General features: G+C 41.5%; 1 protein-coding gene across 1 annotated transcript in view; it reads left to right on the top strand.

Moving 5' to 3' along the window:
* Positions 1 to 26,232, top strand: part of Exoc2 (exocyst complex component 2) — a 167,247-nt gene that overhangs the window by 72,947 nt on the left and 68,068 nt on the right. The window contains exons 11-13 of the mRNA XM_051169545.1: positions 3,417 to 3,535; positions 19,022 to 19,147; positions 20,942 to 21,066. Of these exons, the coding sequence (XP_051025502.1) occupies positions 3,417 to 3,535; positions 19,022 to 19,147; positions 20,942 to 21,066 (370 nt within the window). The remainder of the gene's footprint in view (positions 1 to 3,416; positions 3,536 to 19,021; positions 19,148 to 20,941; positions 21,067 to 26,232) is intronic.

Here is a 26,232-nt window from a genome sequence, read left to right as displayed (position 1 = left end):
TGTATTTGAGGAACTTTGCTGGCTTGCAGAACTGTGCAATATAAAATGGAAATAAACCTGGCAAGAGTTACCCAGGCACCTCGGGGAAGCTTTGCTGCTTGTATTGTTAGAGGGTTAGCTCCCTTGCTCATGTGGGGGTGAGCTAAATTTGCTTCAGAAGTACACTAGACTTGAAATTGAAAAGGCACTGAGCAATCTGGTGATTAACTTTTAAAATTACATTTCTAGTTATTAATGAATAAAAAAAATAAGATCAGAACCAGGTCAAGTCTGTTTGACTTTAACGTCCTTGGTGATAGATGTGAACACCAAATACAGCCAGAGACAGCCTGTGCACAGCTGTGTGTGTTGGGTTGACTGTGCCATGCACAGTGGGAGTGACAGTTCACCGCCGTGCTGCCAGCTCTCCCAGGTATATCTGAAGGCACCTTCCTCTGTGCGGCTTAGCAAGAAGCAGAGCTTAGCTGTCATTCTGTTCAGCCAAGTGACGCTGCTCCTGGAGTGCTGAGAATTCCACAGAGAGGGTGGCTGCAAATGCTTTTGGGTTTCCTTTGTTTTGTTTTCTTTTCCTGAGAATTGACCCCAGGGCCTCATTCTAAATGTTCTCCTCAAATTCTAAAGTCTGATTTTGTGCTCGTCAGAATTGAGATCCCTTACCTCCTGACCCTTCCAAAAACACTTTTTCCAAATGTTCTCTAGTTTGTCATTTAAAATGAGAGGTGGGCTGGAGAGCTGGCTCAGAGGTTAAGGGCACTGGCTGCTCTTCCAGAGGTCCTGAGTTCAATTCACAGCAACCACATGGTGGCTCACAACCATCTATAATGTGATCCGATGCCCTGTGAGTGTACATTCAGAAAGAGCACTGTATTCATAATAATAAATAAATCTTTAAACAAACAAACAAAACAAAAACAAAAGGCAGTATCCAGTACCATCTAAACACAGGCCCTTGTAGGGAAGCTGCAAGTTTTAAGCTTGGTACTTGAAAGAAAAGAAACCTACTGAAGTCCAACAAACATTGTATTTTCTAGAGTTTTTGAGACAGTAATTTTATCTTTCTTCATAAAATGTTTCTAAGCTCCTTCACCTTTTATATATTAAGATGGTAGAGGATTATTAAAAAATTCAGAGACATAATGTATGTGCTAAAGAGATTTACAATTTTAAGAGATATAAAGCAAGTTTGCTGGGCTCATGCTAAAGAGCCCAAGCGATGCATTGCCTGCATTCCTAACCAGGAACTTCACAACAAAGAGGAAGCCGCTTCTGTAAAAGAACATTGTTGCTCTTTGCTGTGGACAGCGGATCTAGGGCTGAATGCAAGTGTTAGGAGTCAGTACCCAGATGCAAAGCAGCCACATAGGGAGCCTGCTGCAACAGGTTAGCCTCATCAGGAAAGAACAGGAAGCATGTTCTTAGGGAAGGAAAGACACAAGCTACTCTGTTGTATTTATATCCCAGAAAATAAAAGAGAAAAACTCTGCCTGTGGGAGAGGAAAAACTTAGATTGGATTTGGGGAGCTTCGTTTGCATTGAATTCCTCATGCTAAGCTAAATGTTATTTGTTGGAATGTGGTTTTCATCTGAGGCTAGTGTCCTCATAAATGAGGAAGGTCTCATGGGTGCCTTCTTTATATGGGTAAAATTCTTTAAGTTGGCTTCCTACTTTTCAGCACATAAACATAGCTGTTTGCAGCCTGTCTCAGGGAGGGCAAACAGCCATCATAGTGCTTGGTGGTTGGGCAGGGCGGAGTTGCAGCTCTCTGGGGAGTCAGGCCTCTGAGCTATTAGCTCCTGAAGGTCAGGGTTGGTATGGGGCATTCCTTAATGCATGTCAGGTTTCTACTCAACATTTTGTTTGTTGTGAACTTATTACAAAATGGATTTGTTTCTCCTCTAATTAGCTGCTAATTGAGATGTCTGAGTAATGAGTACCCACTACTGAAGAACTGTGGGCATGCCCCACAGTGATTAGGACATGGCCAAGGTCACAGCTTGTAACCATCAATGAGCATTTATCACGGACCACAAAGTTTTAACCTCAAGACAAAGGATAGCTGAGGCTTAGAAACTTTTTTAGTGCATTAAGTTCATTGGAACAAACTTCTAGAGTTGATACATGTGTGTATTATATAAGAGCCCAGGGCCAAACGAGTAATGTTTGACAGAAAATTTTCAGTTGAAATATATTTAAATTGTCTACATGGATTTGGATATTTCTGTATAAAGAAAACTTTAAATATTTTAAGAACTATTGAAAGTTAAGAAAGCATCCATCTGCACTACATTTTATAGAGACATGGTTCCTCAATTGTGAATTAATTAACCCCCTAGAGGTAAGTGCATGTTGTCAAAGAGACCTTAAATTTCAGTAGGCTTACTTAAGCCCTTGTAGAACAGTGTCACATTGCCATCCAGTGGCCACATTGCACACCAGCAGTGGAGGGGAGGGGAGCGGGCGGAGGTGTTCACCCAATTTCCTCTGCTGGCTCCCACCCACGGTTAATGAAATGACTTTCCAGTAATAGAAAAACTTGAGAGAAGTGACTGTATATGGATATAAAGTTAGTATTTCCCTCTTCCTCAAACACAAGACAAAACAAAGAGAACCCACCCCAGGGTTAGGTTCAACAGTTTTGCATTACACAGCTGTGATGAATACTTACTCGGCTGTGGTTCGCTACTTTGGCCTTCACAGGAGTATGGTAGCTGTGATGGGTAAACGGGAAATACTATTCTTCTGATCACTGTTGGTCAGCTGTTTTTCCTCCCCCCACTGTCCCCATCTGTCTCTCTTTCTCTCTACCTACCTCTATGTTTTTTCTTTATTGTTTTTCTTTAAATAAGAAAATAAAAAAGTTTAAATGTAAAGAACTATTCTCACCAAATCGTTACAATCTTTGGCCTTTTCAAATTGTTTTTGTCCTTCTTGTTGACTCTTAGGCGAAGAGATAAAATAAAAATCTACAGCTGGGTCTGCAGAGATGGCTCAGTGGTTAAGAGCACTAGGTGCTCTTCCAGAGGACCTGGGTTCAATTCCTAGGACCCAGATGGCAGCGTAGAACTGCCTATGTATAGCTCTCATTCCAGGAAATCCAGTGCCATCTTCTGACTTCCACAGGCACCAGGGACTCACATGGCACACAACCATAATATAGGCAAAACACAGACACATGAAGTTTCTTTTTAAAAAACTAAAAAGAATAAAAAACCCCAACAGCTTTGTCATTTGCTAGTGAATGAAAACCATTTAATATACTTCATTATGAACAGAGTATTAAGGACAAATATTGGCAAGTGTTTTACTAGTTGGTTAAGTTTTAGCTTTACTTTTAAAAATTGGTAGTGATGCTATAACGTAGCAGCCTTTGCTTTTGCTGTTGTAACAGGAGGGGCCTTGCACTTTGCCTTTTCAGGTATCTCTCTGACCTCCATGCACCTGGTGACCCTGCTTGGCAGTGTATCGGAGCTCAGCACAAGTGGACCCTCAAACTCATGCAAGACTGCAAAGAAGGCCACATGAAGAGCCTAAAAGGCAAGAGATTCTCTTCTGATTTACTTGCTTGTTAATGCTTAGTAGTTAAGAGGATGATGACGAGATATTCTTGGTATTGGTACCTGTCTTTACTGTTTAGCATTGTAACAGTCGGTGCCAAAAGTAAGGGAGAACACTCTTTTAATAAATCTGTGTTTTTTGGTTAACTAGCAATATTGATAAAACTTTACTGTATTTTATGGAAGCATTACATTTTACCAGGGGTGGACATGATTCTGTAAAGCTGTATTAGTCCTTGATAAGTTCCACTCTTCATCAGACATATCTGGAGTCCTTGTGAATCAGGCAAGTATCCCATGCTAGTAGATTGTGGTGAATGAAAGAGAAGCAGGCCCTGGCCCTGCAGTGACTGGTAAAGGAAGGGAAACGTATTAAACATGCAGCTAGGCAATTAAAATATTGAGACCAGTGATAAAAAGAAAACTAACAAAGACTTTCAAGGGTGGTAACTGAGAAGAGTATTTCACGCAGTCAGTTTGAGGAGCTAGCTTCCAGAGGCTCCAGATTAGCTAGGAGCTGGAAGAAGCTGCCAGGCAACCTCTAGCTTGAGAAGGGATTGCTCTCCAGGAACCTCTGACAGCCACTGTTGTCAGAGCAGCCACAAAGCTCTGATTTGTACATGCTTCCAGCACGGTGACCGTGACTGGCAGGTAACTGACTATTGGAATGCTGGGTAATAGGTCACTTCCTAAGACAAGAGGAGTTCTGAGTGGTGTGGCAGCTCACAGGAGCAAGTTCTGATCCATGCTCCGAGGGTCAGGGCAGGAGTGTTGTGAGATCTGTATTGGAACAAAAAAAGAAAGATTGGAGAAAAATTGAAATAGGAAAAAAAGAATTGGAGGGGAAAAATCTATTCCAGGAAGAACATAAGGGAGCCAGAGGCTGCCTTGCATTCTCTGTGGCTGGAGCTGAGCGTGTGATAAAGAAAGCTGGAAGGGTTAGGGTATAGTTAAGATGATCAAATAATGGACCTTGTTAGCTGCTTGGAGGAGTTTGGAGGTTGTCCAGAGCAGTGAGGGAGGTATGGAGTGGCCACAAGCAGGGTAACAGCCTGTCTTTGTTTCCATGTGGAGAATGGCTAAGGAGGAGGAATTCTAGCACAGGGTTGGGGAGGTTGGCCACTAACTGACCTAGCGTAGGGTGGGGAATGTGAGGTACAGGGAGGGAGTCAGGGCTGTGTAGGAAGTAGAACGTACAGGGGTAGGGTTGGATGTAGGAACAGTAGGAAGAGGTAGAGGGACAGAACCTCCTAGAAGTCTACATCTGCCTGACATAGCTCATTAGCATGGTGGTGCTGTTGAGAACTAGTGTTTGCCCCAGCTTGAATTTGTCAGGTGAGTTTGGAATCATCTGTCATGAAAGAAGACAGATCTATTCAAGAGGTAGCTGGAGCTGAAGATTCAGAGACGTGGAGGTGGTTTGTGCCCACCAAGGAATGAGGGCCCTTAGTGCATGACTGGGCGGAGAAGAGAAGCCTGCTATGGTGACGGGGACGAGGTGCTCACAGGGACAGTGTGGCAACATGACAGCATAGTTTCAGAAATGAAAGATGAGTACTCCTGAAGTTTGAAAATTGAGGTAGAAGAACAGAGAGCTTCATGGATTGAGCACCAAGGCTCTGCTGGTGAGTGCAGCTTCAGTGCCTTGGTCCCCTCGGAAGAGAACATTGATAGCAACCAGCTCCCAGGAATGTGGAGGAACAAACAACGTGAAGTCGACATGGCAGTACCATCTAGAGATACTGGGAAGATGCCAGCCTTCATTTGTAGTATAGTTGTTATTAATGAGCTGTCTTTAGTTTTTTGTAATTTTTCAGTCCCAATTCTGTTTCTACGTTTGATACCCATGTGTTATGAACTGATTTCTAATTTCAATTGTCAAATTGTTTGTATTTGTTGCAAGGGAAAATGACAGCATGTGATATGGACAGCAGTTGGAAATCTTAAGAGTGCTTTTACATACATGTCAACCATTCATTTTTGAGTCCACTCTGTCCTGTTGACTGACCATTAGAATCCCAGGTGGTTTTAACATCTGCCATTTACCACCCTCCACTCGTAGGGCATAGCCTTTTTGACTTTGTGATAGAAACTTGTGGTCTATAAAGTTCAAGTTCCCAAGCTTGAAAGTTTACAAAACAAACAAACAAACAAGCCCAACCAACTGTCAGACAAAACCAACGTCCCCAATCTGGTTTTATGTAAATTTATGGTAATGTGCTAGGCTGCATTCTTGGCTATCATGTGGCTCATGCAGCCCACCGGTTAAAGGCTGGATTATTCCTGCTACCTTCTCTGCAGAGTGCAGGCCACATGCAGCCAGGCTGCATCATCAGTGTGCTAGGTTTTGTGCTAGAGGTACAAGATGGTGAGCAGACCTCCTGGAGCTTTGGGTCTATGGAACATATAATTTTTTCAAATGCCATAAGTGTGTGATTACAGTTGTGATGGGAAATGCAGAGTGCAGATGTTTATAAAGTCAGATTGCCGGAGGACCTAGCCTGCTGGCAAAAGACGAGGAAGGTGTCTGGAGATGTGGTCCTGGTGCTCACCACTGTCAGTGTTTGCTTGCTACACAGAGGGTGTGTTCTGATAGTGGATTTTCTTACCTACGCTTGTTAGAAACGGTTTGAAGAGATAGATATTTTACTATGGAAAATATACACATTTCTGGGGCGTTTCAGCATGCTCAGTTGAAAACAGCATCCCTGAAAAGTTCATGCCACCGCTGCCTAAGAATGCTGTACACCAATATTCCTTCACTGAAAAGTCGGAGTCTTGTTTTTCCTCTGCACTAGGGGTGGAAGCTGTGCTGGGCAAGTTCTTTATCACCTACCCGCATGCCCAGCCCTCCGCCTACCCCATGTTATGTATTCATATGTGTGTGAGTATTAATGTAAAAGTCAAAATTTCAAAAGGAAAGGTGAAAAAGTGTACATGGGTAATCAGATTCCTCTAGTTGTTTTTTTTTTTTTTTCCTGAAAATTTGTGTAGAGCTTCCTCGTTACTTGAGAGGGTGTTGTTACAAGATTTACCTAGTTCATGTCATAGGTTGCTTTTCTTAATCAAAAGTAAATATGGTCCCTTCCAGCTCTTAAAACTCACTCCGTATACTTCTCGACGGTAACATTTAATTTCTTAAACTCACTAGGCAAATTTAAGTGGGTTATTGTTGAATTTAATTTTTCCTTTAGTTTTCTGAATATACTTAGGTATACATTTGTTTTGTTGCTAATAAATACTAATATGAACTAAATAATTTTAAGTAATAGCTTTTCTTTTCTGAAAGTTCCTAACACTATATTCAACCAGCATTACCCTTCCTCCAGCCCCCCAGTGCCCTGGCCCATCTCCCTCTCAACTTTATGTCTTCCTTTTATTTTTTCTTTTTGTTATTAATAACCGCAAGTCTAGTTAGTGCTGGATTTTAAAATCTAACATTTAATTGAAAGATGATGATGGGGTCTTTTGAAGAAACAGTTTTTATTAGTTCATTTTTGAAAGCCACATGCATGTACATGCACACATATAGTGCTGGGGACTGAATTCAGGGCCTTACACATGCTTCCAGTCACCAGTCATATTTGAGAGCAAGATATACACATACACACATGCATGCATGCATGTACCCACACATCAGCCCCCCCATATGTGTACACACACACACGCACACACACACACACACACACTTCCTCATATACCTAGCTTACTTTAATCAGTTGTTAGCAAATAGCTTCCCTTTCCTCTGCCACTTCCTTGTCATTCTGTATTATTTGAAGTAGACCGTCATTATCTATGTATTTTTTAGAGGTAAGGGCTATTTAAAATTTTTGAATTGAAATACCAATGTCAGTAATTGAAATATCAGTAATTTATTTCTATTTGGGGATTTCTTATTTATTTTTTGGCTTTTGTTTGTTTGTTTTGAGACAAGACTTATGTAGCCCAAGATGGTCTAGAATTTGCAATGATCTTCTGGTTTCATCCTTCTGAGTCCTGGAATTGCAGGCGTATGCCACCATGCCTGATCCTGATGACTCATTAACAACAATTATCTGTTAATTTTCACGTTCAATTTAATTTTCTCCAGTGTCCTTCTTAGGTGCGTATGCCATCCTTTTTGTACTTGACCTTAGCCAAAAGCCGAGAGCAATGATACCATCACTTTTAACAGCTACTTCTGTAGACGTCTTAGCAGATGTGCCATGTGTACAAGCAGAGTTTGTTTCCTAGCGCAGAAAAACTGGTTACTGGGAAAATCATTGGCTTTGGCCCTTTTGCACATGGATGCTTTCATTTTAGCTTTATCTGTGCATAAGCCATTGGCTATGCTACTCTTTAACACACTTACCGTTTGACAGGCAATGTGATGATGGTGTGCACGTCTGTGTAGGGGCGAGTCTTTATCTAAAACATGTGCCTTAAGTATATGTTTGTATGGAATAAACAGTTGTTCATTCATGTAATCTGTAGTTGTTGATGAACTCCTAACAGATACTTGTAATTTTCTTAATTAAGTATGCTATAGTGTAAGGCAGAGTGGAAGAAGGTCCACTAAGTATGTGGGCCCTCCACCAGTCATACTTTCCTAATGGTGATAGGTTGGGTTTGGAGGAAAGTAGAAGAAAGTGTAGCAGTTGACTGCAGATCCATTGTCTTTGTGAGGAGGAATCACAGGAACCAATGACAGACACACCTTCTCCGAACACTGAAGATAGGAAGGAGTGCACGTCCAGGTACCTTTTTGGTCGCACCATCCTCTTCTCCCCAGGCCTGTGAATCACTGCATGGGCTGCACTACTGCAGCGAGTACTTCATTAGGCTGCCTGTCTGTGGCAGGAAGGCAGGCTGACCACAGGCCACCTAGGAAGACCTGTGCAGAAATTTCCCAGGCTGGATGAGCCACTTTCACATGCTGTGTTTTTATGCTCATTTTATGCCACAGGTGGAGTTTATTAAGGAAAGGTTTACAGTGCTAATTAGTAATGTCTGAAGTGACAGCCTCAGTGTAAGTAAGTGCCCTGAGTTGACACTTTGAGAGTGACTGCTAGAAGGGGCCCAGCAGTTATGGTTGGATCTGACCACGATACCGCTAATTTTCCTTTTAAAGCTGTAGGACTCAGAGGTGGCAGGGATGGAAGGCAGCACCAGCAGCTTATCTGATGGTACGTGTGGCTTGATTTGATTGGCCCCTGTGTTCAGCGACAGAGTACCTAATTGCCTAGCAGGTGCAAGCTTGGTGGTTTTGATCATAGCTGTCTGTTGAAGGCACCTGCATTCGAGAAGGTGACTAATATTCCAGCTGTCGGATGTTGTGTAGAAGTGGTGTGTGAGTGCTCTGAAGCAGTGATGCTCGTGTTTCCTCTGGAATTCTGTTGTCAGGGTGCTGTGGTTCTCACAGGGGATTCTCGGGAGCCTCATTTCAGAGAGGAAGCAGCTTGTCCTTCCGACCTAAGCGCAGTGTGTGAAGGCGGTCTTCTCCAGCCACTGCACCTAGACTAGTGGCTCAGGAGAAGAGGGCGTGCAGTTGCTGAAACCCAGACAAAACAGTGGCTAAGAACAGGGACAGTGTGTGAAATAAAGCCCCATTTAAATGGGCAGACTATAAATAGTAAGAGCAGGGAAAGAATTCTAGGTGTGCCTTAAAAAGCAGCACTGCTCTTTATACATGGCCTGTGCTGAGGACTGGGGTAGGCCCTCCTGAGGACTTCAGTTGTTACAGTATTAGTGGACAGTCACCCACTGCTCGCCACCTTCCTCACAGCTGGTACCCCGATATCCACCCCACTCCCTGGGCCCTGACCCGGAAGCCCAAGTGTGATCTTTGGGATTTTCTACGTTGAGGAAAGGTATCGGGATAAAACCAGTGTTTATTGTTGGAGAAACATATGTATTTTTAGCTTTTTTCTAAATTTGGTGATTTACGTACATTATAAAACCCAATTTTGAAAGTTTGAATCTGGATGGAGGATTTGAGTACTGTGTTTTTCCAGCCTGAACTGGGTGACCACCCTGCTTCCGGCGCCCTTTGTGCAAAGCACCCTGAGCTCTGAACCGTTGCACATGTTGAATTTTTTCCACTGCCTGAGGATTGGTCTCTGGGAATTCCTATGAAACAGGTCCAAAATTAGAGTACGCCTTAAGGTTTCCTGGCAGGAAAGGCCTTTGGTTAACCCCTGCTGGGATGCTCAAACAGGACTTTGAAAGGTGGCCTTCAAAGGTGTCGTCTTCTTTGTTCCTAAAATGGCCTGAGTTTACCTTTCGGCCCAGCTGGCTGTCTGGTAAACTGGGGGAAAGGGCATCAGCTGGCTCTGCATCTTGGGATCTGTGCTCTAATCAGGACTTAAGGAAAGACTTCCTAGACTTAGATAGAGCTCAGTGCGGGACATTTCGAAGAGAAGCCAGAGCTTCTACAAGCAACGAGTTTTTACAAATAGACACAACAGAAGGAAGGAGCAGTCATATCCAGCTCAGGTTGTCTTTGAAGACTTGCGGACATGTCACACCTGAGTGGCCTTTTCTCAGCATTCACAATGGTGAGTGGGCTGCAGGCAGTGGGCTGCTCAGAAGTGGCTCACAACTCCACATGCTCAAAACCCTGGGTTTGAGGCACTATAAACCAACCACCAGCAGAAGAAGGCTTTCCAACATGTAGCAGATTGTTAAATACTCACTGAAGAAACTAAAAATATTTATGTTTGTCCAAGGACCTTAAGATATAAAAGGTTCTGTTTTCAGTTGATGCTTATTCAGGTGTATATACACTGTTTGGTTACATTTATACAGTATAACTAAACTGTTTTTATTGACATTTATCTAAAATATAGCAATTTATGTACATATTTTATACATAAACCTTTTAAATAATAGGTTTACTAATATAATTCTCATAATTAGGAAGGCAGTAGACATATGTTATACACATATTAAATATTTTTAAATTATATTTTTTATTTTAAGGTTGTAGTTTGGCTATACATTAGGAAGGTTTCATTATGGAATTCATTTCCTAGAGAAGAAAGAACGTAGTTTTTCTCCTCGGTGTTTGTCGTAGCATGCCCTGAAGGATAGCACTTGGAATGAGAAGACGTTGCAGCAAGTACAGATAGATTCAAGTTGGTCTCCATCTTTTTCCTGCTGCTAAGTCTCCTCCGTTATTGGGAGCATCACCTATGGGCATCACTCCTGGGAGGGAGCCCTTCACCTGGACCCTTGTTCTTTCGCATGCTGTGATGCCAGTGTGCTCAAGGGATAATGTTTGGCAGGATTTGCCTGTGTTAAGTCTGGGAGCTCTACAGGGATTCACAGGATAAAGTAGATGCAGGAGAGGGAAGCGTGGGGTAAGAGTTGAGCCCAAAGCATTCTTCTCAGTGAGGGCAAGCCTTTCCATTCTCCTCTGCCCATGTATTCAGAAGGGGGAAGCACATGAATCGGATTCAGAGTGCCCGTACTAGAAATTGCCACTGGTTGGCACTGGAAGTGGCATAGGTGTATATAAACGGTTATATTTGCCAGAATACAGATTGGCACATTTTAACACAGTTGGTTGTAGATTGTAAAGTGCATATATAATTTGATGACTGTCTTAGTTTATTTTTCTGTTGCTGTGATAAAACCCTGACCCAGAGCAGCTTGGGGGTAAAGGGAAAGCTTTATGTCAGCTTGTGAATTATAGTCCGTCCCTGAGAAGTGAGGCAGGAACTCAGCAGGGGCAGGACCATGGCACTGGGGCATGAAAGCAGAAGCCATAGAGGAACGCTGGCTCACTCAGCTTGCTTTCTTACGCCACCCTAGACCACCTGCCCCGGGGTGGCATCCCGCACAGGCCCTCTCACATCAACCATTAATCAAGAAACTGCTTCATAAGTTTGCCTACAGGCCAATGCGATGGAGTCATTTTCTCAACCGAGGTTCCTCTTCTCAGATAATTGTAACTTGTGTCAAGTTGAAAACAAACAAGCAAACAAAGCCCACCCCAAACCTAAGGAGCACAATGACAGTTTTACCTTTCAAATAAAAACTAAGACCAATAATTAGTACCAGCGATTTAGGCACTTTTTCAAAGAGCAGTTACGACTTGAAGAGTTTGGTTTGCCTTTGGAATGGCCTTTCGGTTCTGCACAGTAGAGCAAGAACTGCTATGAGCCATGGGGAAGAACTGGATGTTGTTCTCCTGTTGCATGGGATCTCGTCACCTGTGTGTTTTACACAGACAGGCGACAGGCTTCGTGGGAGGACCTCTTCTGTGGGTTGCCCCGCAGCTAGTTCTCTGCAGACTTCTTGCAGTGAGAGCCACTTCATGCCTAACTAATCCTGTCCTTCCTTCTTAATAGAGACTAAGCTTTAACACTAAATGTCAAAGTACACGTCAGTTCAAAACATGTACAAGGTAATTTTTAAGTGGTATCTGTTACAAGTATTTTTATTGTATATTCTGTGATTTTCATACCTCTTTGACTTGCATAATGTAAGTTTCTTTTCCTCTATGTCATCTGCTTATAACTGCTGTGAAGTGTGAGACCTTAGTGAAAGCACCGGCTGTCCCTTGTGGTTGCTCCTGTACCCACCTTACGACAAACTGCTTCATTGGCTGTACTGCTAGCATCTTGAAAGTTCATGTGTAATCTTGTTTTTAAATGCATTTCCTTTTCTAAGCTGCTGTTTTGAATGATGTTGAAACACATACCGGAAATATGGCCTAGAACCCAATCAGGAAGCTCCAATGTGAGCTAAACTGTGGTGACTGTGACTCACTTGGGTCAATTTGGATTAAATTATTCCCTTTAAATTGAGGAAATCTCTCTGTTGGAGCTTCAAATCTATATAGTCAGAAGATCAAAGAGCATTTTTTTTATCTGTTGACACAGGTCTAATTCGTGAGGAATTTGTAATTCTGCCTTGATACACCCACCCCCACCCCAGCCTTGGCATTGAAATTCCTGTGTGGTGCTTGAAAGGAATCCTATCCTGCCTCTGCCTGGAGGCTCCTGGCCCTACATGTTTGGTCAACAAGCAACAGTGGGTGGTCGGGCTGCAGCACAGGACAAGGGCACCGCTGTGCACAGGAAAATGTGTTCAAAGGTGTTTAAGGGTGGTGAGGAAGTAGGCTGCCCTCCCGAGTCTGGGGCCCTGGATCAGGGTTCCCCCACTTTTGTAGATTGTGAGAAATTTGCCACAGGAGGCAGGAGGAAAAATACAGTGAAGGTATTCACCTGGCTCCACATCTGCAGGCTTGCCTTAGGACTCTTCTGCCCTTTCTGCTGTTTATATAGCATCTGTTAAACAAATTTTAACAACTAGATGCATTTAAAATAGGAAAATCCTTGCTTTTTTATTTGATGCATTATATTCTGGCTATATGTATGATAATTAGGATTTCATTTTTATAGTCCATGTCACTATTTGAAACTGATTGTTCCAAGTTTACCCATTAAGTTTGTGAGCCTCACAAGAGCACTTTCTGAAACAATTAAAAGCTAAAGAGCTTTTATCTAGTAGAAATCCCACAGTTTTCAGAAAGAAAATCAGAATTGTTTCAAATTCGTAGCCTATGGTAACAAATGGTGGTCTGACTAGGATTGCATGCCTTTTGTGTTCCTGTCAAATGACTTATGCTACTTCCAAACCAAATTTTCAACTGGTTTTCTTTTAATAAAACAAATTTCTGTTCTGTGTTTATATTAATTCAAAAATAACTTCCAGACTTAATGTTTATTTTAATTTGTTCATATCTATATACTTCAAGTTAGAAGAAAGAACAAATAAGGAAAACATTACTTTTTAAGAATGTTACTTCCATGGGCTACAGAAAATTAAACTGGAGAAATAAGACTAACTTTTGGTTGTCACCAATGAAGAAATGTCATTGTGTGGTGTGTGTGTGTGTGTGTGTGTGTGTGTGTGTGTGCGCGCGCGCGCGCGTTTGTGTATGTTCAACATAAAGTGTCTTGTGAACTCTTTCTTTCAGACATTTGGTAAACTTATAAATGGAGGCAGCTGTATGCTGCAGTTTCCTTCTAGAATTGTCTTGCTATTGTATTCTGTACTGCATGGACTTTCAGAAGGACCTGTGCTGCGGGGCTCTGTGCTGAGGACGTGTGCTGCGGGGCTCTGTGCTGAGGACCTGTGCTGCGGGGCTCCGTGCCTCCTTGAGATTTGTCTCCAGAGTCATCTCTACATGGTAGTTAATCAGCACGTAGCTCGCACAGATCGCAGTGAAGGAGTTTCAGTCAGATGTTTGTTCACCATCATCCCTTCAACGCACAGTGTGCAGGGTGCTCAGGGTGAAGCGGCAAACTTTATATCTTTAATTAAATAACACTGCCTATCAAAATGTGTGCTTTCCATTCTGTTCACACGAACGATGCAAAATTTCAGATTAAAACTCGGAATCATAAAATCATAATTTTAGAGCTAGAACAGTTTCATGGCTGCATTGATTAAAGAATAATCTTTGTAGTTCTGTTTTCAACAATGAGCTGGTACCGCTAGCCGTGGGACTTCCTCTTTGTAGGAGTTCCTACCACTGTTCCTAATATGGGGGACAGTTAGTAAATGTCGCAGCCTCACCATTGACAGTAAAGTTTTTAGTGTTTTCCATGTGCTGGAGATGTAGCCCTAAGGTAAAGTAGAGCCTTACTGATTCCTAATCCCCCAAATTCTACTCAGCAATAATCACAAGAGTTTGGTTTTTTTGACAATATTTACACTGAAGAAAATAATTGGTTTGTCAGAAGTCTTGCTAATTTAGTAGTTGTTTAAAAAAGAATGGCCTTAAAAACTTGGTTCACTGTCACTATAGAAAAGGGTCCAATGCAGACACTAACTAAAGCCTAAAACTCTGTTGTGATGGAGAATGTTGTCCTCAGCTGATTCCCCGTGGCCAGGTCTTTGAGCTTTCAAAGAAAATATACAAAGTGACATCATCTTCAACTGTATATGTTTTTTAAACAAAGATGATTTCACTGTAAATTATGTGTATGTATGTGAGTCTGTGTGTGGGTATGTTCACATGGGTCCCAGTGTCCACTGTAAATTATGTGTATGTATGTGAATCTGTGTGTGGGTATGTGCACATGGGTCCCAGTATCCACTGTAAATTATGTGTATGTATGTAGTCTGTGTGTGGGTATGTGCACATGGGTCCCAGTGTCCACTGTAAATTATGTGTATGTATGTGAATCTGTGTGTGGGTATGTGCACATGGGTCCCAGTGTCCACTGTAAATTATGTGTATGTATGTGAATCTGTGTGTGGGTATGTGCACATGGGTCCCAGTATCCACTGTAAATTATGTGTATGTATGTGAATCTGTGTGTGGGTATGTGCACATGGGTCCAGTGTCCACTGTAAATTATGTGTATGTATGTGAATCTGTGTGTGGGTATGTGCACATGGGTCCCAGTGTCCACTGTAAATTATGTCTATGTATGTGAATCTGTGTGTGGGTATGTGCACATGGGTCCAGTGTCCACTGTAAATTATGTGTATGTATGTAGTCTGTGTGTGGGTATGTGCACATGGGTCCAGTATCCACTGTAAATTATGTGTATGTATGTAGTCTGTGTGTGGGTATGTGCACATGGGTCCCAGTATCCACTGTAAATTATGTGTATGTATGTGAGTCTGTGTGTGGGTATGTGCACACGGGTCCCAGTATCCACTGTAAATTATGTGTATGTTTGTGAGTTTGTGTGTGGGTATGTGCACATGGGTCCCAGGGTCCAGGCGGCCAAGAGAAGGCACAGAATCCCGTGGAGCTGGTTCTCTGTGGGCGCTGGAAACTGAGCCTGGGTCCTCTGCAGGAGCAGCGAGTGTGCTTAGTCACCCAGTCCTCGCTTCAGTTCCAGTTGTATGTGCTCTGTATAGCGAACAGACTCTTCCAAGCTACTTGTATACCAGCGTGAGGTAAAGACAATCAACAAGAAAAGGTTGACTTTTTGCAAAGTATTTTAAAATTTTACTGATTGTATAGTTGACAAAAAGTGTTTCCTTTTCTTCATTGTCTTATAGAAATACTCACCATCAAAACAACTTAACTGTAATCATCTTGAGAAATAAAAGTATTGAGTGACATAATTGAAGCTTTAGAAGAATAATCAGAATCCACAAGGCTTTCCGATTTTTGATTTGTGATAAATGGTTTGTCTTTTTGACATAATGATTTGTGATAAATGGTTTGTCTTAAATAAATTGAATAAATTTTCTTTTAAATGCATAATACTTCTAGATTCCTGTAACACACTGTGAGAGCTTCCATGAGAAGAAACTAAATTAAACCTTTGGGAGAGAAACTCTAGATTAGTGCTCACCGCTTAGCTGGAGGGTTTAAAAAGTGGTTCTCAACCTTCCTAATAGTGCTGTGATGACGTAATACAATTTCTCATGTGTGGGGATGCAAACCATAAAATTGTTCTTTTTTGTTTTTGTATCATAACTGTAATTTTGCTACTGTTATGAAGTGTACCATAAATATTTTTGAAAATAATTGGCAAAGGAGTCATGACCCACAGGTTGAGAACCACATTTTTTAAACGTGCATAGCTCTGCAGCGCCACCTTCTGGTCATTTAACTCACATACTGCTTACAAGGATGTTTCCAGCGCCAGTTAGAGCTGCCCAGCACCTGCTGTTTCAGCCACCCGTGAGTTATCCTTGATGGTACTGCTCATTACCAGCTAAGGAATTCTTCCAGGTGTAGCCAGCAGAACATGATGAAGTCCCTTCTGATTGGACTGAACATATGTAACGATAAACCAATCTTTCAAGTTTCAAAATTCAAGTCTTTTAAGACTCCAAAATACCAGCTATGAAGAAAAAACTTTTCTGAGGATCCACTGAAGCAATAGTAATTGCAGTATTTGTAGAAATATAGATAGTATATTTTCATGAGGCTAGAAAATCTTTCCTTCTTAGTCATAAATGTGTAGCCTCAGGTCCTGTGAAAGTACTGTGAAGCATGCATTCATAAAGTAAAAGCATGTTGTGAAGTTTTAAATATCCATATTTATATATATTTTGAATTTTCAAATAACTTTTAACATGTTTCTTAGTGTAAGTCCCTTTATCTTTCTGGCACAGCAGAAAATGAATGTTTTGAGATAAATTTCTTGAATTCTGTAATTAGTAACAGTGAAGTCTGTATAAACTACAATGTAAAATGTCATATATAAATCATGAAGATTTCCTCACAGATCTTCTATTTAATTTGGAAAGAAATCAATTACAAAAGCTTTATCGTACCTGCCTTACTTATTTTGGCTGTCCCTGTTATGACAGTGACAGACTCTGTGCAGGGGCAGCTGTTATGACAGTGACAGACGCTGTGCAGAGGCAGCTGTAGGACAAGGCTTTGCTCCTGCTCAGTTGTATTTACAGTCCATCATGGCAGCGAGGTCCAGGCAGCAGACCTGTCCACAGCCAGGGAGAGAGAGAGAGCAAAGGGCCTGTGCTCGGCCAGCGTCCTCCTCCTCCTCCTGTAAGCTCGGACACAAGTTCAGAGAACTTTAGCAGGGGTCTTCCCACCTCAGCCCAGTCAATGTAATCCCTCAGGGTGTGGGAGACTTACCCACACGTCCACTAATATCAGCTGTCTCACTTACTGTTGGCAGTTTTAAACTCTACATCATATGCCACTTATTTTACATTTCGGATTATAGAAGTCTTGCTTTATATGAAATATATTCCTAAGTAGGACTAAATGAGCAGTAGTTAGCACAATCATCAAAACAGTCCTCAAATATTGTATTCCACTTAGAAAGAGAAAGAGAGAAAGAAAGAAAAAAAGGTAAATCTGTCCAGTTTGCTATGTGTAAAACCCATTGGTAGAATGTAGCCAGTATTGCTCTGAGTTTGGTGCCACATAGTATCGGGCCCGTGAAGAAAGATCCCATTCCTTCTCACTCTGTATTACCTGAATAGCAACTTAAATTATATTTGTTTGTTGGTTTATTTTTCTGCCTCCACTCAACCAGAATCTAAACTCCTCAGAAGGGCGCACAGAGGATTGGCCAGTAAATGCTTGTTAGATGCTTCTGAATATCTATCTGCCATTTGTGTTGCTATTTAAATACCGCTTTATTCTCCCGAAAGTATTAAATTATTTTAATTTGTAAATGTTTCTTTTCTTTAGAATTTGAAAGTATTCATGTTTTTTAACTTAAATGAGAAACTATAAGGAATACAGTTTTTAGTAACTTGAAATCAGCCATTCTTTTTTAATTTTTGAAAAGTTTTTATTTTTAATTTGCTCATTTTAAAATTTTTATTTATTTATTTTTATTTTTAAAATTTTCTATTTTTAATTTGTTCAAGTCACGCTTACCTTAAGGGAGTTGTTTGTGTTAGGCCCAGTGACAATAGAGATAAAATACTCAGTTCTTGTTTCCCAAGAGGACAGTGAGCTAGCTTGGAGGCAGACAGCACAAAACTGTTGATAGACAACAGGAAGTTGTCAGAGTGGTACACGTTCTGATTGCTCTTGGAGGCAGTGGAAGTGGAAAGCATGTTTCATTGGGCCAGCAGCTGGCCAGGCAGTAGCTGTGATAATTGCATCTTTAAGGATAGAAGTTTAACTGGATGAAGGAAAGTGATGAGTGAGGCCTGCTGGTGGAGAAAATAGTAAATAAAGCAAGAGAGCAGAGGAGGCCTCCTTCCCTCTGCGTTTCCCACTCAGCCAGCACAAAAAGAAAAAAAAAATCCACATTTGTTTGCATTTTAAGATAGTGTCTCCTGTAGCCCAGGCTGGCCTGAACTTGCTGTGTAGCTAGGGCTGGCATTAAAGTACTGGTCCTCATGGTACCACTTTCTAAGTGCTTCGGTGACAGCTGTGGAGTTTCTTGACAGAAGTAGAATGTTCAGCTTCTACAATATGAGCAGTTTCAGGTTAGAAAGATTCCGATTTGGTGCCTGGCACCAGCAGCGAACGGAGGGAATCACATCCATATCCCAAAGAGAGAGACAGTGAAAGCGAGGGAGCAAGTGTGAGTCGTGGCATTTATGTGCGCAGCAGCGTGAGAGACCGGCTCGGAAGCCCGTGCTTTCCTCTCTAAGCCTGGGTCTTGTTTTGCAGCAGGCGACTTCTCACTGTCTGCGTTTGTAGCGTCGCCACACCTCATCTTGCTGCACGCGTTCTCAAACTACGCACTCGCGCCACCACGCTGTCTCTTAGACCTTTGCTTTCAGCCAGAATGGCAGGTTGAGTTCTCCACATGCGCCCTAACGGAAATGACTTCACGGCTACATGTAAGCTGGTGGCAGAACTCTTCCATGAGGGCCTGGATTCAAGCCTCAGCGCCACAAGAAATGTAAAACAAACAAACAAACAAACAAACAAAAAACCCAAAAGCTGTTTGAAGACATTTTTACTTAAATTCTTTATTTAAAAGAGTGGATGACTGAGCAAGAAATAGCCTTGAAGAAGCACTCCATTAGATCCAGCTACACAGAAGTACTGCCTCTCTTCCAGGTAACCCTGGCCCGCACAGTCCCATGCCGGACCTGGATAGTGATGTGCGCCCCTCCGTGTTGGGTCATCTCAGCCAGGCAGCGTCACTGAAGAGGGGCAGCAGCTTTCAGTCTGGTCGCGATGACAGTAAGTTAGCACCTCTACCTCCTCGTGATCTTTCAGATCTGGATACTTTGAAGGGATGGGGTAAAAAGACCCCATTTCATACTTGAGAAAATTGGCAGGTGCCAAAAGATGAAAGAGAATATGACACTCCTCCCCTTGCTCCGTGGAGTGGGCCCTGGAACCATACTGGTTTGCACAGGCCGGGATGACCAAGCAACCGTGTGTTAAGTACCAGGGGCCTTGGACAACTGAGCAACAGTATGCTAAGTACTTGCAGCACATCCAGCACTACAGAGTCTGTCTGACGGCACTGTCCAGCAGTGTGTAAGCCTTTTCCACTGCTGTGAATTGGGACAAAGTAATCTACCCACTCATCTGCCTTAAGAGATTTGGTGAATTAAGCTTTTGGAATCAGTTTGATAGTTAAAAAAAAAAATCATTGTTAAGTAATTTTCTCATCATAAAATGGTTTCAGTTATAATACGTATTACTAGATTTAAGAAGGGAGCTGAATCAAGAGGAGACTTGATACCCTAGGATCATATACAGGGGGAGGAGGTCCCCTTCAGTCACAGTCATAGGGGAGGGGAATAGGGTGAAAGTGGGAGGGAGGGAGGAATGGGAGGATACAAGGGGTGGGATAACCATTGAGATGCAATATGAATATTATCAAAAAAAAAAAAAAAGAAGGAAGCTGAGTTACTTTTTGCTCCTGTTGGGGCTTTTCAAGTAATATTGTTTGTTTTTAAGTCAGTGATCGGTCAGGATTCCATCTTTTTCACTGGTGCTGGAGAACGAATTTTGTTATCAGTTGCTTTGAGGTTCTTAGGTGGCACAGGTAGGAATCTGGGTGATGAGACCTGCACTGTTAACTGTATGTATGCATGGGACGAGTGCACAGTCAGACCACTCAGAGCTCTGCCTGCCTCCGGAACCACAGGCCCTTAGGCTCTGTCCATGTTGCTTTCACTTATTTCCCAGCAAAGAATACATGAATAGGGATATACCTTACCTAGGTAAAACCTAGGGTGTTCACTGGTAAATTCCAACAGGCTTAGATTTGTCACTATTCATTATTGGCTGCACAACAGGCCTTAACTTGGCCTTTTCTTTGCCAGCTGAAGGTTTGGCTTTTATTATTTATTTTAAAATGTTTTATTTTTAGAAAATTTTCAAGTCTTTGTGTCCTGAGACCCAAAGGAGAAAAACCAGTTCCACAATTTTGAGCCAAATTTGAGGCAGGCTTTAATTAAATACTGACCAGGATGGACTTTGGTCAGAACCACCCCTGGTTTACCAGTGAGTGCCTCCCTCCAGACATGTGTTATAGGGGTTTTTAAGGACAAAACCATATGGCCACCATATTTTCCCATGTGGCAATGTTATTTTCCAAGAACTACAACTACCAGAATTTCAGGAAGTTACCTGGTCCTTGAGTAGGTGGGGCTTACAAATGCCCAGTGCCCCTGTAGGTCAGAAGAGGGTGCTAGATCCCCTGGAAGTGGAGTTACAGTCAGTTCTAAACACCATGTGAGTACTGGGAATTGAACCCTGGCCCTCTGCAGGAGCAAGTGCTCTCGACCTCTAAGCCATTCTTCAGTCCCCAGGTTTGGTTTTTAAAAGAGAAACTAAGAATCCTGAGGATATGGGTAAAGCACTGTTTCCTGAGGCCTTGGCAGCTGCTCTACCCTTGCCCCTGCCTGGCATTGCCAGTATAATGCCTCCTCATCAGAAAAAGGGAAGGGGCAGGGGCACTGTGTTCTAGTGGATTTATCTTTTTGATTCAAATATCTATTTTATTCTTTTACTCTTTAGCATGGAGATACAAAACTCCCCACAGAGTGGCATTTGTTGAAAAGTTAACCAAGCTTGTGTTAAGTCAGTTGCCTAACTTCTGGAAGCTCTGGATTTCCTATGTTAATGGAAGTCTTTTCAGTGAGGTATGTATGCACTGATGGCTACAGGTGGAGATGCGACACTAGATTTCTGATCTTAACACTTAAGGTTTTGAGTTTCTTCTTTAAAGTCTTAGATGTAGAAATCCTTTATCCATTTTCACATAATATTGAAAATTTATAAGCTTTATTATAAAAAGATCGCATACTAATATTAACCATTTTCACCATTTTTAGATTAATAAAAACATTGTGAATACCTGTGACTTTGAGCTCATTATGTGATTGTCTGAGACTTAGTTTTCTTATCTGTAAACAGGGAATAGCAAGGTTCTCCTGCTGCACAAGTGGTTCTTAGGGTTAAGTGGATGCACAGCTAAAGAAAAAGGACAAGGAAGTCAATTCAGAGAATCAGAATCAAGTGGAAGGCGAGCCAGGTCAAATTGTGTGGACCAAACAGTGATAGACAAGGAAGGGCCCTGGAGCTGGGACACAGTCATCTGGCCCCTGGCTGTGTTTGTACATTTTGTAAACTGTTGTTCTTTTCGATTCAACATTTAGTGAGTATATCCTTAATATAATATTTTCAATTTTTTCTTTGAGAATTTCACATATGTATACAATGTATTTTGATCATATCTATTTTCTTTCTTCCTCTAACTCACTCTGGTTGCCCACAACAGCCCCCCTCCCAACTTCGTCAAGTAGCCCTGATTGTCTGTCTCCCACCACTACCCACAGATGTCTATACATACGGGCATGGGGCATCCACTAGGGGCAGTTACAGCCTTCCAGAGGACATACCCCATCCCTCACAACCAACATCTGCCAGTTGCTCCTCAGCTAGGGCTGGCTCCTCATGAGCCGTCCTTGCTCCTACTTGAATTTTGTGGGCTTGATGTTATAAATGGTATTGGTCAAATAACCACAGCTGCTGTGAGCTCACGAGGGCAACAGACATGACATGTCCAGAAGGCTGCATTTCACAGCACTCTTTCTTGTCCTCTGACTCTTAATTCATTCTGCATCTTCTTCTGTAGGTATCCCACTTAGGGCCGAGCAGTCAATCACTTCTTCATGGCACTTTGACCAATGATGAGTCTTTGCCCATGGCAGAAAGAAGCTTTTGTGATCAAGGTTGAGAGCAACACAGTTGCCGGCCTGTTTCCTGAGCAACTGAAGTCATATACAGAAAGACTTTACCTATGCTTTTATCTTGAGTGTGCTCCTTATTGTTTCCTCCAGCAGTTTTGGAGTGTCAGGTTTTATGTTGAGGTCCTTGAGCCATGTGGCATTGAGTTTTATGCAGGTGAGATATAAGGCTCTAGTTTCATCTACCTGTAGACATTGAATTTTCTCAGTGCTATTTGTTGAGATGTTGTCCTTTCTCCTTGTCAAAAATCAAGTGACTACAGGTATGTAAGTTTATATCTGGGTCACCTATTATTTTTCCATTGACCTATACATCTGCTTTTGTGCCAGCATTGTACTGTTTTTTATGACTATGGCTTTATAGTATAGTTTGAAACCGTACCTCCAGCAGTATTGTTTTTGCTTAGGATTACTTTGGCTCTCTGGGAACTTTTTTACTTCCATATGAATTTTAACATTTTGTTTTTCTGCCAAAGAATGTCACTGGGATTTTTAAGACTTTTATTTATTTATTTTATGTATATGAGTGCTCTATCTGTATGTGCACTTGCAGGCCAGAAGAGAGCATCCAGTCACATTATAGATAGTTGTGAGCCACCATGTGGTTGCTGACAGTTGAACTCAGAACCTCTGGAAGAGCAGACGTTGCTCTTAACCACTGAGTCATCTCCCCAGCCCCAATTTTTAGGACTTTTAACAGGAAGGGATGCTGGGTTTTTAAAACCTTTTCCATGTCTATCCAGATGACCGTGTGGTTTCTATCCTTGAGACCATTATATAATTTATAGCATTGGTTGATTAATGCATATTTAATACTCTATAGATATCTGGAGTAAAACCAACTTGTTCATGATGAATAATCTTTTGAATGTGTCCTTTAATGGGTTGGTGAGTATTTTGATGATAATTTTTGGGTCAATGTTCATCAGAGAGATGGATCTGTAATTTTTGGTTTTTCTTTCATCTTTGTCTCATTTTGAATATCAGGGTAATACTACCTTAGCTAGAAGAGTTTAGTAATGTCCCCTTCTATTTATGTCATAATTTGAGAAAGCATTGGTATTAGTCCTATGGCATGATATAGATCTTTAAAATTATCTCACCTTGGTTAATTTTGGTAGGTCATATATATCCAAGAATTTATACATGTCTTATATTTATTTCTAGTTTAGTAGAGCATTTTTTTGGTAATACAAAAGATAACACTGAAATTCAGAAAATTGTTTTGTATCACCTAAAAGCAGTACTAAGTTGGTATCAACTGAGTGATAGCTGCTTGTTTCCTAGGTTCTTTGCTTGAATGTGCATCTCCGTCCTTTATCTGAAGATATTGTCTATCTTTTGCGAGGAGGTGCATTCCTTGGAGGCAACAAAAAATAGCCCTTGCTTTTTGATTCAGTATACTAGCTTGTGCCTTTTGAATGGGGTACTGACACCATCAGCATTCTGAATTTTGATTAAAAGATGTATACTGCTTCCTGCCAACCTGTAGATCTTGTCCGGTTTTGCTTCTTCCCTTCTCTTGCTTAGCTATAGTTTTGGTGTGGCTTGTTCCTTCTGGTTGCCTTGTGAATGGACTTCCCTCCAAGTATCTTATGTAGAGCTTAGTGTCATAAATTCCTTTAGTCTGTTTTTATCCTGAAAAGTTGACTAAGTTATGACAGGTTGCTTTATTGATTTTGTAATCTGGGTAGACACTTGTTGTCTAAACCAACTTGGCTTCTAAGGTTTCAAACTAATAACTACTGTATTCTAGTGTTTCCCATTGGCCTGGTGTTTCTCTCCTGTTGCTCTCCATATGTTTTCTTTCTGTTCTGTGTAGTTAGTGTTTTTATCATGACCTCAGGTAGGAGGCTCTTTCATGGAATAGTTCATCTTGTATCCTAAATGCCTCCAGTGTCTAGAGTGGCATCTCTTTTCCTAACTCTGGGTATTTTCTGTTATGATCTCTTGAAAATGTTTCTTATGCCTTTAGGACAAGGTTTTTCTCCTTCTGTGCCCATCATCTTTAAGTTTAGGATTTTCAGAGTGTCAAATGTATCTTCAGATGCCCATTAGTACCTTCTTAATGTCTTAGTCCTTGTTGGATTGTTCAAGCTCCTACACGTTGCCCTCAACTCCAGATACTCTGTTTTCTCCTTCCCTCACTTACTGTATTACTAAGACTCTACAGATTTTTTTTTTTGAACTTACTTATTTTGTTTCAACATTTAAGTAATTTTCTCTTTGTTGAATTCCTCCTTCATGTCTTGTATCACCTTCCCCCCCCCCTTTTTTTTTCAGCTGTTTTCTTGTGTCTTTAAACATACCTCAAATTATTTTGAGTTCTCTGTCTGGGATTTCATTTACCTTACTCTCATTCTCACTCTCATTACTGTAGGGTTAATAATCTTTGGAAGAGCTATGTTGTCTTGTCTTATTCTATTTCTTTTGTTACTGCATTGGAATTTATGCATCTGGTGTTATTTTGCTTTTTATATTTAACTTTATCAGCTATTCAAGTATTTTCAATGTTCATGTGGGACTTGAGTATGGTGGAATTGAGGGTATAGTTTAGAAGATAATTCTTTGGTCTAAGAGAATAATTCTTGAGTCTAGGAGTTCATGGTGTCTGCTGAGAACTCTATTATTCCCCGAGTAGGCAATTAAATGGAGAGCAGCCACATCTGTTTACTATTAGCACTGCGTAAAAGTCATATTAGCCAATTAATAACAGTGGCCCCTTTGACTCCAGTGGCTCCTGAAAGATAAACAACCAAGCATGCTATGGAGTAGACTTGGATTTTAGTTAATAAGATTAGGAGTGGGGGCGGGGAGAAGAATAAGGATAAGAATGAAGGATTAGGTCAACTTAAAAAAAAAAACTGAAGTGGATAAAGTAGCTGGGATACTGTTGGGTCTACAGATCATACGGTTAAATATGTGGAAGGTTACAATCAAGAAGTAAAAAGATGGGAGGGGTAAGTATGAGAGAAAGAAGAAAAATGTAGGAATGAGTGAATTACGTGAGGCGTGGCTGAAGAGTATGGTAATGCCTTAGTAAGCTGGGTGGAGAAAATAAGGAGCAGTCCTAAGACCTCACTGAGCAGTGTACAAGCAAAAGCAAAACCCTCGAGGCAGACAGTCAGGGGTGTAATAGAAAGTACGCAGTAAAAAGAGAACTTAGGAGTGGATTGCTGGCAGCACAGCTGCTCTGAGTTAAAGGGTGAGGTTCTCAGCTCTCAGACTCTAGCAGCTTCCTTAGGGCTGTGTGTAGAGAACAGAATGGGAGCCTTGGGTCTCTGCAGACTCAGCAGTCTTACAATTCTAGTGTGTAGGAAGGGGAGGTTGTAAGTCCTTTTCTGTAATTCCTTCGGACCTCTGCACTCCACCTTGGCCTCCTGGTCCTGCAGGTGTTGTGTATGTGAGGAACAGCACTTCCCTTGCAGCTTTTCACATTTACCGAGCATCTTAATCACAATATACACCTGTCCCCAGTTGTGGGGGTGTGAAAACTATGCACATCTAAAAGAAATGCACTTTGAATTTTGATTACTTCATGGGCTAGTGAAAAGTGGCGTTGTCATCTTTTCAAGTACAGATCTAGAGACATAACTGGTACTCTGATAAGTTGTGTTTCTAAGTTAATAAGAACACACCCCAGTGGTAGAGTCTTGTCTAAAATGCAGTAGACACAGTTTGATTCCTTGTGTCATGTGCCCCATAAGAATTATTCCAGTATTTGAAGTGAGGTTGGCCTGCACATACAGGTGCAAAAAAGATTTAATAGCATTGGAAAGTAGTAGATTGATGAACTTCTATAGAAGCACAAAAGGATGTGAAGGTAAATTAGTCCCCTAGAAAATGGATTTTAAGCCATGTTACTTTTTTCCACCCTAGTGTTTTTTGATTATTGTTGTTGTTTTTCTGGTCATTTCAACCAACCTTCACTCACTCACTCACTCACTCACTCTCTGTCTGTTTGTTTGTTTTTCAAGATCAGGTTTCTCTGTGTTGTCCTGGCTGTCTGGGGAACTCACTCTGTAGACCAGGCTGGCCTTGAATTTAGAGATTTGGAGA

Source organism: Acomys russatus, chromosome 3, assembly GCF_903995435.1.
Source record: "Acomys russatus chromosome 3, mAcoRus1.1, whole genome shotgun sequence".
Classification (NCBI taxonomy): domain Eukaryota; kingdom Metazoa; phylum Chordata; class Mammalia; order Rodentia; family Muridae; genus Acomys; species Acomys russatus.
The sequence above is the reverse complement of the archived record's forward strand: the minus strand, read 5'-3'. Positions and strand labels throughout refer to the sequence as shown.